This window comes from Schistocerca americana, chromosome 1 (assembly GCF_021461395.2).
Source record: "Schistocerca americana isolate TAMUIC-IGC-003095 chromosome 1, iqSchAmer2.1, whole genome shotgun sequence".
Taxonomy (NCBI): domain Eukaryota; kingdom Metazoa; phylum Arthropoda; class Insecta; order Orthoptera; family Acrididae; genus Schistocerca; species Schistocerca americana.
In genome coordinates, this window is record NC_060119.1 from 1,055,119,816 (window position 1) to 1,055,134,908 (window position 15,093).

A 15,093-nucleotide genomic window follows, 5' to 3' on the forward strand; every position below is an offset into this window, starting at 1 on the left:
TCGTACAATGCACGGAAATATATCAAGAAGCTATAAAGAGGTAAAAAACGAAAGTGAATATTTACAAGGATAAAAACAGTTCAGGTAAATAAATCTCTCGAAATTATTTGACACTGGATAAATTCTAGTGTATTAAGTTCTACACAGAATATTTAGGTCGCACTCAGTTAACACAACAATATTCACACTAATGAGAAGTCTGTAGAAGTAAGGACCATCATGTAAAAACACTGAAGAGTCAGTATAAGACGATAAACCGAGCAAGGTGGCGTAGTTGTAGCACACCGGACTCACACTCGGGAGGACGACAGTTCGTACACGCATACAATGGGCTTTGAGTGATTTCCCTACATCGCTTCAGACAATTGCCGAGATGGTTCCTTTGAACGAGTACGGCCGATTTCCTTCCACATCCTTCCCTAATCCAAGCTTATGCTCCGTCTCTAATCACCTCGATGTCGACAGGTATTAAACACCAATCTCCTCATTTACTAAACCTTTTCGTCATTTGATACCAAGTGTATTGATGATGAGTTAACTGATGATGGCAGGAGACTATATTGTCTTTGGCGAATTTTTTTTTGGTAGTTTCTCGTGTAAACAAAAAGTGAAATCGAAACTGCCAGTTGATGCTTACCCATCGAGCTGCAGGTCGATTTTGCACGCATCGATTTCACTTGTCTCGAACCAGGGGCCGTGTGTATGTAAGGGGAGCGACGGCGGCAGTGTGGACGTGGTGGCCTGGAGGAAGTCTGTGAACACCGTGCGGTCTGAGGCGCTGCAGTCATGGACTGTGCGGCTGGTCCCGGCGGAGGTTCGAGTCGTCCCTCGGGCATGGGTGTCTGTGGTTGTCCTTAGGATAATTTAGGTTAAGTAGTGTGTAAGCTTAGGGACCGAGGACCTTAGCAGTTAAGTCTCATAAGATTCCACACACATTTGAGATTTTTTTTTTTTTTTTTTTTTTTTTTAAAAGTCTGTGAACACTTGAACGAGCGCGGAGCCGTCGGCGTGGAGACTCTGACAGGCACCACGGCTGAATCGAGCTGCGCGGCCAGCTGTTTGTGAACCACGGTTTGTTTGGCGGCTTGATGGCCAACGTGAGGGGGGGGGGGGGGAGGTTCGCTTCTTCACTTTACTTCCAAGGAACGTCAAAAACAAAAATATGGTGAAATTTTCTGTCTGTTTATTCATCACTGTGTTAATGTATAAATCTTGAGGTACCCTCGTGTGTCTAAAATTGTCACGGTTCTGTGAGGCGCTTTGGAGAGCGTAAGGTACGTAGTGGCGCAATTATTTCTAGTGCTGTGTTTGTTCTTGAGCCTTGTGATGACAAGTTATCAACGAATTTAATGGCAAAATGTACATGTTAAGAAATTGTTTTTGGCAAGTCCCCTAATCATATATTTCCGGTATGTTGTAGACAAGGACCAAATTGCTTTCTGGCGAAGTGGCGTGTGTGTGCGGCCAGTGCCACCCCTATCTGTGGACTAGACAGGCAAACAGTTGTCTGGTAGTACTTTAAGAACGACAGCATTCGGTAACTCAAAATGGTTCAAATGGCTCTAAGCACTATGGGACTTAACATCTGAGGTCATCAGTCCTCTAGACTCAGAACTACTTAAACCTAACTAACCTAAGGACATCACACACATCCATGCTCGAGGCAGGATTTGAAACTGCGACCGTAGCAGCCGCGAGGTTCCGGACGGAAGCGCCTAGAACAGCTCGGCCACAGCGACCGGCCATTCAGTAACTGTATTGTGATTCAGCATTCTGCTTAATCTTGCGTGTTACCCATCACGCACGCCATCCTACCTAATTATTAACTGGTGGAGTTAGTGTTCTTGTAATCGGTGGGTCGCTTAACTGCTTGGAAAATAACAAATATTTAACGTAGTTAGGCTGCTAATAAGAAGTTTCTGTTGAAAGTTTTGGTATATTAACCTGTACCTTAAATCATTGTCTACGGCTACGGCCGTGCTGGTTTCAATTGTAAATTCAATTGTAAATATCTTGTTATTGTCTAGCAAGAATACTGGGGGAGCTCGGCCATAGTTGTCAGAGGTTGGAAATTAAGCTCTAATACTTAGATTTTGGTGTGCTAACTCTGTTCAGTATTAGATTTTAAATTTTCTGAAGTTGTTCTTGTGAACCTAATTTAATTCTGCAAGAGGGTTAATTCTTATAATGGCATTTTGCTGGCCTCGTTCTGTTTATGCTTATACTTGTATTTTGGTGTGCTCCTCTGTTCTTATTAAATTCAAATTTTCTGAAGTTATTCTTGAGGACCTGGAGCAAGTAGTAATTTAATTCCGCAAGAGGCTTAAATTTTTTTTGCCTGTTTTAAGTTTTTCTATATTTTGGAATGTAAATTTTAAATTTTAATTTAAAGAATTAGCTGGACACTAAGAGTGTTGTACGGCTAGTGCCGTATGTTGGTGGAAGATATTTTCCTTAATCGTTGTGACCAGTGCTAAAGTAGTTGCACGTGCAACAAATAAAAAAGGATTTTGTCAAAACATTTTGCCACTTCCAATCCAGGAACCTCGTATCCTAGCTTCACCGGCTCTGTCAATTTTCTTTCGTCTTGCGGAAAGGGATCCCACCATTACATATATAGACAAACAACCTCACTGGGGCGCATTATTCAATACCTTATAGCGACATTAAGTTTTTAAAGGAAAACTGTGTGATCATTTCTGTTATGTACACTTTATATTAATAGTCTATAAATCTAAATTTAGTCACTCGTTTGATTATGCTGTGGCTGGGTACAATTTCTTGATAGTAATATTAGTGCTAGATCTGGTTTTTAAAATAATCAATCTAATATGACAATCACGTATGATGTGGCCCTTCATATGTTATCTTTACCCTGTGGTAATGATTGATTAATGAACTAGGGTGTAAATGAATGCTAGCTGACAATTCGTATCTATTTTTAACCAATTTCAACCAATTTTATGTTGTGAATACCACGTACATTACTTTTATGTTGTGACTGATGTTCGCTTTTACACACATCATGGATTATTATGCAAAATTATGCAGCTGCTTAGCGTCTAGGTATTGCAGATGTTTGTACCTTCTTATCGAGGGATAGGGGTTTTTCTATATTTGTAATGGCAACGTTGTTTTTCACTTTCTGTTCACATGAGTAACTTCCAGAGTTGTTCGACAAAGGTAATCTAGTCTCCTGCAACCAGCAGTTATCATCGATATCCTTTGTATCATATGATGAAAAAGTTTAGCGAAGTTCTTTGACTAACTCTTCAGTGTTTGTACTTTGACAGTACTTAGTACTCTAGCCTTCTCTTTAGTGTATATACTGTCCTGTTAACTAATGTCGCTACTGAGAACACCTTATGTGTAGAACTTCCTGCACTGGAATATATTGCATTTTATAACACCTGAGATGTATCCACTGTCAGATAATGTCATGAGAGATGTATTTGCTTTAATTCTTTTAAATCTTGTAAGTATTGAGTTCGTTTTTTACCTTTTATAATTTCTTAACTTTTTTGTGCACTGTATTTATCTGTGTTTCAACCTTTGGATGACTGTCTAAGACCGAAACCGGTTGATGCTTAAGGTTTTCAATAAAACAGCTCATGGTCAAATATGTATTTCATGAATTACTTGACGGTTCTTAACAGTCACATAACAAAAACTTTTAAAATTTAATTATGTTTTAGGTTTTGATGAGTGAGTTTGCGAGTATCGAAGTTGTAACTAAACGGCCGTATCTTTCGACTGAATTGGCTCAGAAGCTTAAATGTTTTACACCGCCAAGGGGCCGTACACCTTAGTATTTGACATAAATTTCAACTTGATATCTCTACTCGTTCCTGAGAAAAGGAGTCTCACCAGACAGAAGGACGGACGGACGGACAGACAGACAACAAAGTCATCCTCTAAAGGTCTCATTTTTAAAAAAAAGTGAGGCACGGAACCGCAAAAATTAATATTTGTTTGTCTGTTCGTATTTGATGTAATCAGAAATGTTAATCATCTCAAGATGGCCATGGTTCCCCCGAACAGGTTATGGCATTGAAATAATGTATTTTAAAATTAACTGTGCCCATTCATAAAATATGTTTATGAAGTGTTGCCCCGTAGCTCGTATAAGTTTGAAAAATTCCATTTACCACCTTCAGTTACTGATAAAATTCTCTATTTACATAACTGGTTTCCGTCGACTGACCATCATCAGGTTCATATAAATATTCACAGAAGTATGTTAGGCAAAGCATAAAATCATTAATATCAGATGATAAAGCCGTGAATTAGATAGCGTTATCGCCGTTTGAAGTTATAATATGAATGAGCGCACTACCTAGCACAGTTTTTATAGACTCACGAAGTAATTTATGTCAGATGTGATAACGGTGTTTAATTAGTTGTTTTATCATGTGACTTCAATGATTTTATATTTCACCTAACATGATGCTGTGAATACTTCCATAAACATGATGATGGTCAATCAACAAAAACTAGTTGTGTAAATAAAGAATTTTATCAGGAGCTGCCGGCCGAAGTGGCCGTGCGGTTAAAGGCGCTGCAGTCTGGAACCGCAGGACCTCTACGGTCGCAGGTTCGAATCCTGCCTCGGGCATGGATGTTTGTGATGTACTTAGGTTAGTTAGGTTTAACTAGTTCTAAGTTCTAGGGGACTAATGATCTCAGCAAATGAGTCCCATAGTGCTCAGAGCCATTTGAGCCATTTTTTTTTATCAGGAGCTCCAGGTGATAACACGACATTTTTCAGACGGGTAAAATAAGTGCCTTAATTTCCGCGTGAATTATTCACTTCGGACCACATCTAAATTTCAGGTTGTTAATCATTACAAAATTACTTAATATCTCATTATCAGATCTGTAGAACAAACATATAGGATTTTTCACCGTAAACTAGGATTTTCAAACAGTAATGTCTTTAGTCCGTCCACGACGTCCCAGGGCTTTATTCCAGAGTGTTACTGATTGCTTTGAGCCAGCTGAAACTTTGATAGATCTCTCTTACTGGTGTACGTTAGTGTACCACATTACCAGTTTCCCCCCACGGGTCTTGGGGTTAGAATAGGCTCGAGGTATTCTTGCCTGGCGCAAGTAGCGACTAAAAGGGGTCTCACACGTTTCGGCGTTGATGTGGTGGTACCCTGTCGAGTTTGACCTCCATTTCTCCAAATTTTCCCGAAGAGTGAGCCAATTGGGGAAGAGTGCCTTACATGGTGCATCGTGTCCATCATGCGCTGAGACATTTAGCATCCTTCGTCGACGTGGATCTGCACTTCCACTCATTCTCCTGCTGTTGGGCGAGGTCACCCTCCTGCGTGCGTTTTCCTCCATCCACTGTACAGTATCCTTTTCTGTGCTGACAATGATTATGGACCTGTTTGCTTGGTTGTACCTGATATCCAGCACAGTACCCAGTTCGTTGTGGTGGATCCGCCATGTAACCTGTTGGTTGTAGCCCCCTGATCACATAGGGATCGCTCTGCTGATGCCTGCGCCGTTAACTCTCCACATATGCCAAGGAGTAGATGCCCGTCACCCTGGGGCATTGAGACTCCCGGCAATGGCCATCCTGCCAGATGGCCTTTGCTGCGGCTGGGTGGCGCCCTTGGGGAGGACCCCTGGTTGGAGCAGGTGGCATCAGGGTGGATAACACGTAGTGAAGCGTACCACATCATCACTTGCTGGTAATCTCACACCAGCAGTCCTTAAGTGTTCCAAGTCTCAGTACAACGCTAGGAAGTACGACCCTAAACTATTCCCCTCCCTGGCCACACCATGGGAGGAACACCAGGCTAAGTATGGCAGTGAACCTTATTCGCCTTGGTACCTTGTATGTAGAAGAGCTGATGGGGACTGCTTTGTTTCAATGAAGCCTCAGTTTTTTGTTGAGCATTTAGAGGACAAGTTTGGGGAGATGGATGGCTTGTCCAAAATGCGATCAGGGTCAGTCTTGATAAAAACGGCATCAGCATTATTTGCTTGTGACACGCTCGGGGACGTTAACGTTACCATCACACTGCATAAGAACTTAAGTATGGTCCAGGGTATTATATTCCACAGGGACTTTCTTCTGCAGTCTGACGACGAGTGCCGAGGTGTTCATTTCGTCCGGCGCGTCCATAGGGGTCCGAGGGATAATCAGGTTGCCACCGGTGCGCAGTGAGAGTGACACATTGCCTGAGGACGTCAAGGTGATGGTCTACTGCTGTGATGCCAACCATATATCCCTTCCCCGAGGCGATGCTTTAAGTGCTGGAAGTTTGGCCATATGTCGTCCTGCTGTACTTCCAGTGTCACATGTTGAGATTGTGGATGTCCTTTGCATCCCAATACTCCATGTGCCCCAGCTCCCACGTGTGTCAACTGCAGAAATCATCATTCCCCTTGCTTGCCAGACTGCAGGATTTTACAGCAAGAAAGGAAAATCATGGAATATAAGACCCTGGACCGACTGATCTACACTGAGGCTAAAAGACAATTTGAGCGCCTTCATGCTGTGGCTATGACCTCCTCTTATGGCGCCACTAAGAGAAAAGTTGTAGCCCTATCAGTTCCACGAATTCCAGTCGGCTAGCCGGCCGGAGTGGCCGTGCGGTTCTAGGCGCTACAGCCAGGAACCGAGCGACCGCTATGGTCACAGGTTCGAATCCTGCCTCAGGCATGGATGTGTGTGATGTCCTTAGGTTAGTTAGGTTTAATTAGTTCTAAGTTCTAGGCGACTGATGGCCTCAGAAGTTAAATCGCATAGTGCTCAGAGCCATTTGAACCATTTTCCAGTCAGCTCTCAGAGCCGGGAGACTGCACCTGCCCCCTTGGTGGTGGGGTACACTTCCCTCTCTGTTGCTCCCACACCACCTACCTTGGGAACACTGCCCTCCATCCCAACCATTGGGGACACCAGTCTCCACTTATAAGCCAGAGAATAGTAAGTCTTCTTCAGCTCCTTTCGCTAGGAAAGGATCCGTTGGGTCACTGCCTTCCCTGGTTTCTGCTAGTGAAAAAAAATGACACCCACCAGTGGCTGAAGTGCCAAAAAGTAGCTGGTCATAGGGCTTCACGATTATCCTCAGTCCCTGAGACTGAATCAGTGAAGCCCTCCCAGCCAGAGAAACCCATGGAGCAGCGAGAGAAACCCAAAAAGAAGACCCCCAAGACCAATGGAATAGCCGTGGCAACCACACCAACGCTACCTACAAGCTCTGCGTCTGAGGATGGGGTGGAGATTGTGGCGTCCACTGAGGACCTAGATCAAGCTGGACCCTCAGGAAATAAGTCGGTGGCGGCAGGCGACCCTGAGGCGTAAACTACCTTATTGAATGTTCCATACCTTCCCAGAATCACGATCACAGTATCCTCCAGTGGCATTGCAACGGTTTTTACCTCCACCTGGCTGAGATATGGCAATTGTTAAGCTTTACACCTGTTTTCTGCGTTGCCCTCCAGGAAACCTGGTTCTCAGCAATGTGGACCCCTGCCCTTCGTGGCTACAGGGGATATTACAAATGTGTCTATGTCCTGAACTTGGTATGTAGTGAGCCTGTGCCCCTTCATATCCGTCTTGAAGCTGTGGCTGTCAGGATAGGGACGATGCAGGAAATAACTGTCTGCAGCGTATATCTTCCTCCAGATGGTGCAGTAACCCTGAATGCATTGGCTCAACTCCCTAAACCTTTCCTACTTTTGGGAGATTTTAACGCTTATAACTCCTTGTGGGGTGGCACCGTTCTTACTGGCCAAGGCAGAGATGTCGAAACTTTACTGTCTCGGTTCGACCTCTACCTCTTAAATACTGGGGCTGCCACACATTTCAGTGTGGCTCATGGTAGTTACTCGGCTGTTGATTTATACTTTGCAGCCCAGGACTTCTCCCATATATCTACTGGAGGGCACTTGACGACCTGTTAGGTAGTGACCACTTCCCCTTCTTCCTGTCACTTCCCCAGCGTCATGACCACGGACGCCTACCCAGATGGGCTTTCAACAAGGCAGTCTGGGAAGCCTTCGCCTCTGCTATCACCGCTGAATCTCCCCCACATGGTGCTTTCGATGTTGTGGTTGAGCAGGTAACTACAACGATCGTTTCTGCGGCGGAAAATGCGATCCCTCGTTCTTTGGGGTGCCCTAGCGAAAGTCGGTACCTTGGTGGTTACCGGACATCGCTGAGGCAATTAAAGAGCGTCGGCGAACTATACAGCGACATAAGCGGCACCCTTCCCTAGAGCACCTAATAGCCTTGAAACGGCTCCGCGCCCGCGTTCACCAGCTTAACAAAAGGTGGAAACAGGAGTGTTGGGAGAGATATATCTCGACCATTGGGTGCCATACGTCACCTTCTCAAGTCTGGAAGAAGATCAGACGTGTTTTGGGGTACCAGACCACAACAAGTGTCCCTGGCGTTACCATCGATGGCGTGTTATCTACCGATGCAAACACGACTGCCGAGCACTTTGCTGAGCACTATGCTCGAGCCTCTGTGTCGGAGAATTACCCCCCCCCCCCCCCCAGCCTTTCGAATTCTCAAATGGCGGATGGAAGGGAAGTACTCTTGTTCACTACACGCCATAGTGAACCCTATAACGCCCCATTTACAGAATGGGAGGTCATAAGTGCCCTTGCACATCGCCCCAACACAGCTCCTGGGCCAGATCGGATCCACAGTCAGATGCTGAAACATCTCTCGTCTGGCGACAAGCAACATCTCCTCGTCATCTTCAACCGGATCAGGTGCGATGGCGTCTTTCGATCGCAATGGTGGGAGGGCACCATCATACTAGTGCTCAAATCTGGCAAAATCCTGCTTGATGTGGGAAACTATCGGCCTATCAGCCTCACTAACGTACTTTGTAAGCTTCTAGAACGTATGGTGTGTCGTCGGTTAGGTTGGGTCCTGGAGTTACGTGGCCTACTGGCTCCACGCCATAGCAGTTTCCACCAGGGTTGCTCTACCACTGATAATCTTGGGTCCCTCGAGCCTGCCATCCGAACAGCTTTTTCCAGAGGCCAACACCTTGTTGCCACCTTTTTTTATTTACGAAAACGTATGACGCTACCTGGTGACTCATATCCTTGCACCTTGGAGTCTCCGAGGCCCGCTCCCGATTTTTATCCAAAACTTCCTGTCGCTTCGTATTTTCAGTGTCCAAGTTAGTTCCTCCCATAGCTCCCCCTCCACCCCCCCCCCCCCAATATCCAGGAGAATGGAGTCCCACAGGGCTCTGTATTGAGTGTATCTCTATTTTTAGTGGCCATTGACAGTCTAGCAGCAGCTGCAGGGCCGTCCGTCGTACCTTCTCTGTATGTAGTCGACTTCTGCATTTCGTACTGCTCCACCAGTACTGGTGTTGCTGAGCGGCGCCTACAGGGAGCCACCCACAAGGCGCAGTCATGGGCTCTAGCCCATGGTTCCAGTTTTCGGTCGCAAAGTTATGCAACTCTGTCGGCATCGTACCGTTCATCTGGAACCAGAACTTTACCTTAATGACGATCCACTCACTGTAGTGGAGACATATCGATTCTTGGGATTGGTTTTCGATTCCCAATTGACTTGGCTTCCTCACCTTCGTCAGCTTAAGCGGAAGTGCTGGCAGCACCTCAACACCCTCCACTGCCTGAGCAACACCAACTGGGGTGCAGATCACTTTGTGCTGCTGCAGCTCTACAGAGCCCTTGTTTAGTCCCGCCGTGACTATGGGAGTGTGGTTTATGGTTTGGCGGCGCCGTCAGGGTTGCGTTAACTCGACCCAGTGCACCACTTTGGCGTTCGACTAGCGACGAGAGCTTTTAGGACGAGACCGGTGACCAGCGTCCTGGTGGAGGCTGAGGTCCCTCCATTGAAGGTTAGGCGTGCATAACTGCTCGCCAGTTACGTTGCACACGTTCGTAGTTCTCTTGCGAATCCGAATTACCTCCTCCTTTTCCCACCCACTGTGGTTCATCTCCTGCATCGGCAGCCTTGGTCAGGGCTTACAACTGCAGTTCGCATCCGAGCCCTTCTATCCCAACTGGAGTCCTTGACTTTACCACCTATACTTGAGGTCCATTCACGTACACCTCCATGGTGTACACCCAGGCCGTGGCTCCGCCTGGACCTTTCATATGGCCTAAGGACTCAGTTAACCCCGCGGCTCCTCGCTGGCACTTCCTGTCCATTGTTGACACATACTGAGGCTATGAAGTAATTTACACTGACGGCTCGATGGCTGATGGTCACGTCAGCTTTGCGTATGTCCATGGAGGACATATTAAACAGCATTCCTTGCCCGATGGCTTCAGTGTTTTCACTGCAGAGCTGGTGGCTACATCTCGTGCTCTTGAGCGCATCTGCTCATGCCCTGGGGAGTCGTTTCTTCTGTGTACTGACCCCTTGAGTAGCCTACAAGCTATCGACCAGTGCTACCCCCGTCATTCTCTGGTAGTGACCATCCAGGAGCTCATTTATGCCCTGGAACGGTCCAGTCGTTCAGTGGTGTGTGTGTGGACCACAGGTCACGTCGGAATCCCAGGAACGAACTTGCCGACAGGCTGGCTAAACAGACTCCGCGTAAACCACTATGGAGATCAGCTTCTCTGAACCTGACCTGAGTTCTGTCTTACGCCGCAGGGTTTTTCAGCTTTGGGAGACAGAATGACATAATGGAGTGTCATTAAGAAGACTATGAATGTGTGGAAGTCTTCCATGCGGGCCTCTCACAAGGAATCAGTTGTCCTCTGCCGGCTCCGCATTGGCCATAGGAGGCTAACGCATGGTTACCTCCTTCGTCGCGACGACCCACCTCGGTGTCGTCCATCTGTTGCTGGACTGCCCACTTTTAGCCACTCTGCTGTTAACACCACAAAACAAACTGTTGTGTTTGGAGTGGTACCCTGAGCAGGAAGCTTTGAAATTTGGTGAATTGGATCACAATGCGTTCAGGAATGGAAGTGCTTCTGTACCGTCAGCGAGTATGTCATGAACCTCGGGAGAGGTCCCACTCTTCCAATGTTTTGGAGGGGCACAGCAGTGTTACCCCTGGCGTCTGATGTCTGCAGCCATCGCATATGACCTCAGGTCACAGCTGGAAGTGACAGACGGCACAACGGTATATCCACTTAAATCTTATGAAAAAATATTCTTGCATTATTTTCCAAGAGGACAATGCTCGCCCATCCATACATTTCACGTTTCTCTATGAACTGTCTGCGTGATGTTGAGATGCTGCTGTGGCCAGCAATGTCCTCTGATCTATCACTGATAAACCTGTGTGGAGTAAGCCCGGACGTCATCTCTGTCCCAGTGCTAGAAACTGGGATATCAAAGACCGGTTGCAACAGTTGTGGGGGACCTTGGCTCAGGAAAAGATACAATAGCTTTATGACACCATCGCCAACTGAATCAGTGCAAGTTTCAAGGCCAGAGGGGTGCAACGTCATACTCATACGTGCGTCCATTCTGCCAAGTTAATTTTAAATTTGATTTGATTTTGTAATCACTGAAGTAACATAACACACCCTCTCAACCCGTGAAGATTCATTTTGTTTTGTTCTTCCCTTCTGGGGATTTCACTTTTTTTTCAGACATTGTAGTTAGAATAGAAAATTACACTACTGCCCATTAAAATTGCTACACCAAGAAGAAATGCTGATAGTAAACAGGTATTCATTGGACAAATATATTATACTAGAACTGACATGTGATTACATTTTCACGCAATTTGAGTGCATAGATCCTGAGAAATCAGTACCCAGAACAACCACCTCTGGCCGTAATAACGGCCTTGATACGCCTGGGCATAGAGTCAAACAGAGCTTGGATGGCGTGTACAGGTATAGCTGCCCATGCAGCTTCAACACGATACCACAGTTCATCAAGAGTAGTGACTAGCGAATTGTGGCGAGCCAGTTGCTCGGCCACCATTGACCAGACGTTTTCAATTGGTGATACGCCAGTATGGCGATGACGAATACACGCTTCCAATGTGCGTTCACCGCGATGTCGCCAAACACGGATGCGATCATCATGATGCTGTAAACAGAACCTGGATTCACCCGAAAAAATGACGTTTTGCCATTCGTGCACCCAGGTACATCGTTGAGTCCACCATCGCAGGCGCTCCTGTCTGTGATGCAGCGTGAGGGTAACCGCAGCCATGGTCTCCGAGCTGTTAGTCCCTGCTGCTGCAAACGTCGTCGAACTGTTCGTGCAGATGGTTGTTGTATTGCAAACGTCCCCATCTGTTGACTCAGGGATCGCGACGTGCCTGCACGATCCGTCACAGCCATGTGGATAAGATGCCTGTCATCTCGACTGCTAGTGATGCGAGGCCGTTGGGATCCAGCACGGCGTCCCGTATTATCCTCCTAAACCCAACGATTCCATATTCCGCTAACAGTCATTGGATCTCGACCAACGCGAACAGTAATGTCGCGATACGATAAACCGCAATCGCATAGGCTAAAACCCGACCTTTATCAAAGTCGGAAACGTGATGGTACGCATTTCTGCTCCTTACACGAGGCATCACAACAACGTTTCACCAGGCAACGCCGGTCAACTGCTGTTTGTGCATGAGAAATCAGTTGGAAACTTTCCTCATGTCAGCACGTTGTAGGTGTCGCCACCGGCGCCAACCTTGTGTGAATGCTCTGAAAAGCTAATCATTTTCATATCACAGCATCTTCTTCCTGTCGGTTAAATTTCGCGTCTGTAGCACGTCATCTTCGTGGTGTAGCAATTTTAATGGCCAGTAGTGTATGTTTCCTTGAATCAAGTTGGAAGGACGTGAGTCATTTGAGACGGTACTCACCGCTGGTGATGTCGAAGTGCAGGGGGTAGTCGCAGCGCGTGTCGGAGTCAGTGGCGAGCACGCGGTACACGACGGAGCCGACGGCCGCGTCGCTGGGCACCAGCAGGGCGCGCATCTGCGTCGAGAGGTCGATCAGCGGCAGGTTGCTCTGGGAGGGCGTGGCCAGCAGCAGCGCCACCAGCAGACCCACAAGCAGCCGCGGCGCCCGTCTACATTCCCAAAGAGACAGCTCTGAACATGTTGTTGCAAATTAAAATGGTGATCCGCTCGAAGCATGCAGTTGTTGGTTACCTGTCGGTTCGATTAAATCCTCTGGGACCTGCTTAGCTTGGAGGGCAAACAGTGTACGCACATGAACTAGAAATCCTCCTCGTGTGTTCAAGTTCACACTTCTAGCTGCTAGTCCATACACGCTGTCATATAGCAATGACCAGTGGTAGAAAGTACACCGTTGTTGCTGCGTAAACAAACTAGGAAGGAGACAACAAGCAGTTTCCTTTGAACGAGTTCAGGAGTACAGAGGTCAGCTTGAATCAATGATATCGCTTACAGCAAAAAGGCGGCGTATCATTCAGTTTCAACTTGTGTTTCCTACCAGATGAAGATCTGGGACTTATTAATTGTGTTACTGTCGCTCCTTGTCATATTGAAACTGAAAGACTTGTATGCTTTTTGTACGTTGTTTAGTTGGTTGGGTGTTAAGGGACGAAATACCGAGGTCATCACTCCCTCAATCCAGGTTTAGTTTATCCTGAATTAATGGCATCGGTCAAGGACACGTTTTGATGCTGAAAGTATGTACGACTGGTAAGATTTTGGCATTGAACGCAGTACTGACCCCACAGCTGAGAAAGAATTTACGGAGAAGTCTATGGATTGGGATGAGACTTAGGTCAGAGCAGACGAGGGGTCTCCCAGAGTCCATCCAATGGCGGGGGAGGCTCCACCCCACATCCAATCACTGCTAGCCTGATGAAAGGGGACGACAGTGACAGAGCAAAGAATGCCCTCAGGTCAGCAGGTTCAGAACAGTAAAACTGAGAAGGCTAAAAATAATGGTCAGTAATAAAAAAAGAGGAGAGAAATAGGTAAAACAGCAGGTGGGCGTCATCTGGGCCCTGCATGTCATGGGAGTTGACCCACCCAAAGCTGTCCCACCCCTGCAGCAGTCGGGTCCAGGCGTAAAGAGTACCCATTATTAAGAGAGTGCTTTGTATACAATAGAAAACATCGTGCAGCAGAAAAGGAGGCAAACTGCGCGTAAAACAATTAACACAGAGTAAGAGAGCTATGAAAGAGTAAGCCGGTCAAGGACGGGGTCTCTAGACTCAGCATGCAGCAGGAGGTGCTCCAATATGAGCTATCCCGCCCCTGCATCAAAAGTAGCTTCAAACCTTATATCTCAAATTAAAAAAAAACTTTCACAGAGAGAAAGGTGAACCAGTTCAACCGTTCGTGCACTGTCCGTCAGTATCTGAGGCAAAGAATTCAGAGCGCCATGCTTACCATGGAGAGCCAGAAGAATGGAGCATACCACCAGGATATGAGCTACAGTCTGTAAGGCTTCATAACTACAATGTGGGGGTCACATAAAATAAAGCTGTGGGTTAGTCTGGTATGATCAATGCAGAAGCGACGTAGGACGGTGGAGTCCTTCTGGGGGGAATGGAAGGAAGAGCGCCATGCATCTGTAGTCTCGTTGATGGTGCTGAGTTTATTAGAGGGGACAGTAGCCTACCAGATATAACTCCATCTCTGAGTGATCGACATCTTATTTGCACCTGCAAATTCGAACCTGGGACCAACAAAACTAATGGGGTGCAAGCAATGGTTTCTCTAGCCAAATGGTCAGCCAGTTCATTCCCTGGGATACCCACATGACTTGGGACTCAGAGAAAGACAACTGAGCAGTCAGTATGACCAAGTACAGTGAGAAAGCCGTGAATAGTACAGACCACAGGGTTATAATAGGAACATGGGTCAATGGCCTGAAGACTGATCATTGAAACACTACATATTACTAAAATGTAGTTAAGGGAAGCTCTATCAATTAAGTTTAGGGCTCTGTTACGGCTGTCAACTTCACTGTAAAAAAACTACACGTCCCTGGCAACGAACAGTTTTCCTGACCAGTAGGGAATGTAAAAGTGTCCCATATTATCCATGGTTATAGAGCTGCCAGTGTAAAAGACGACACCTCATGAACAACTGAACATAACAAATGCCGAAAGGTCATGGGGTCGATTGAGACTTTAGGAACTTGGAATAAATCGGTCCTAATTCGTGGCTTGTG

The 15,093-nt window shown here is 46.4% G+C and overlaps 1 protein-coding gene across 1 annotated transcript in view; it reads right to left on the reverse strand.

Annotated features, from left to right (window-relative positions):
• Nucleotides 1–13,445, reverse strand: part of LOC124596241 (cadherin-86C-like) — a 299,468-nt gene extending 286,023 nt beyond the window's left edge. The window contains exons 1-2 of the mRNA XM_047135308.1: nt 13,430–13,445; nt 12,801–13,031 (exon numbers count right to left, since the gene is read on the reverse strand). Coding sequence (XP_046991264.1) covers nt 12,801–13,031; nt 13,430–13,445 — 247 coding nt within the window. The remainder of the gene's footprint in view (nt 1–12,800; nt 13,032–13,429) is intronic.
• Nucleotides 13,446–15,093: the final 1,648 nt, after the last annotated feature.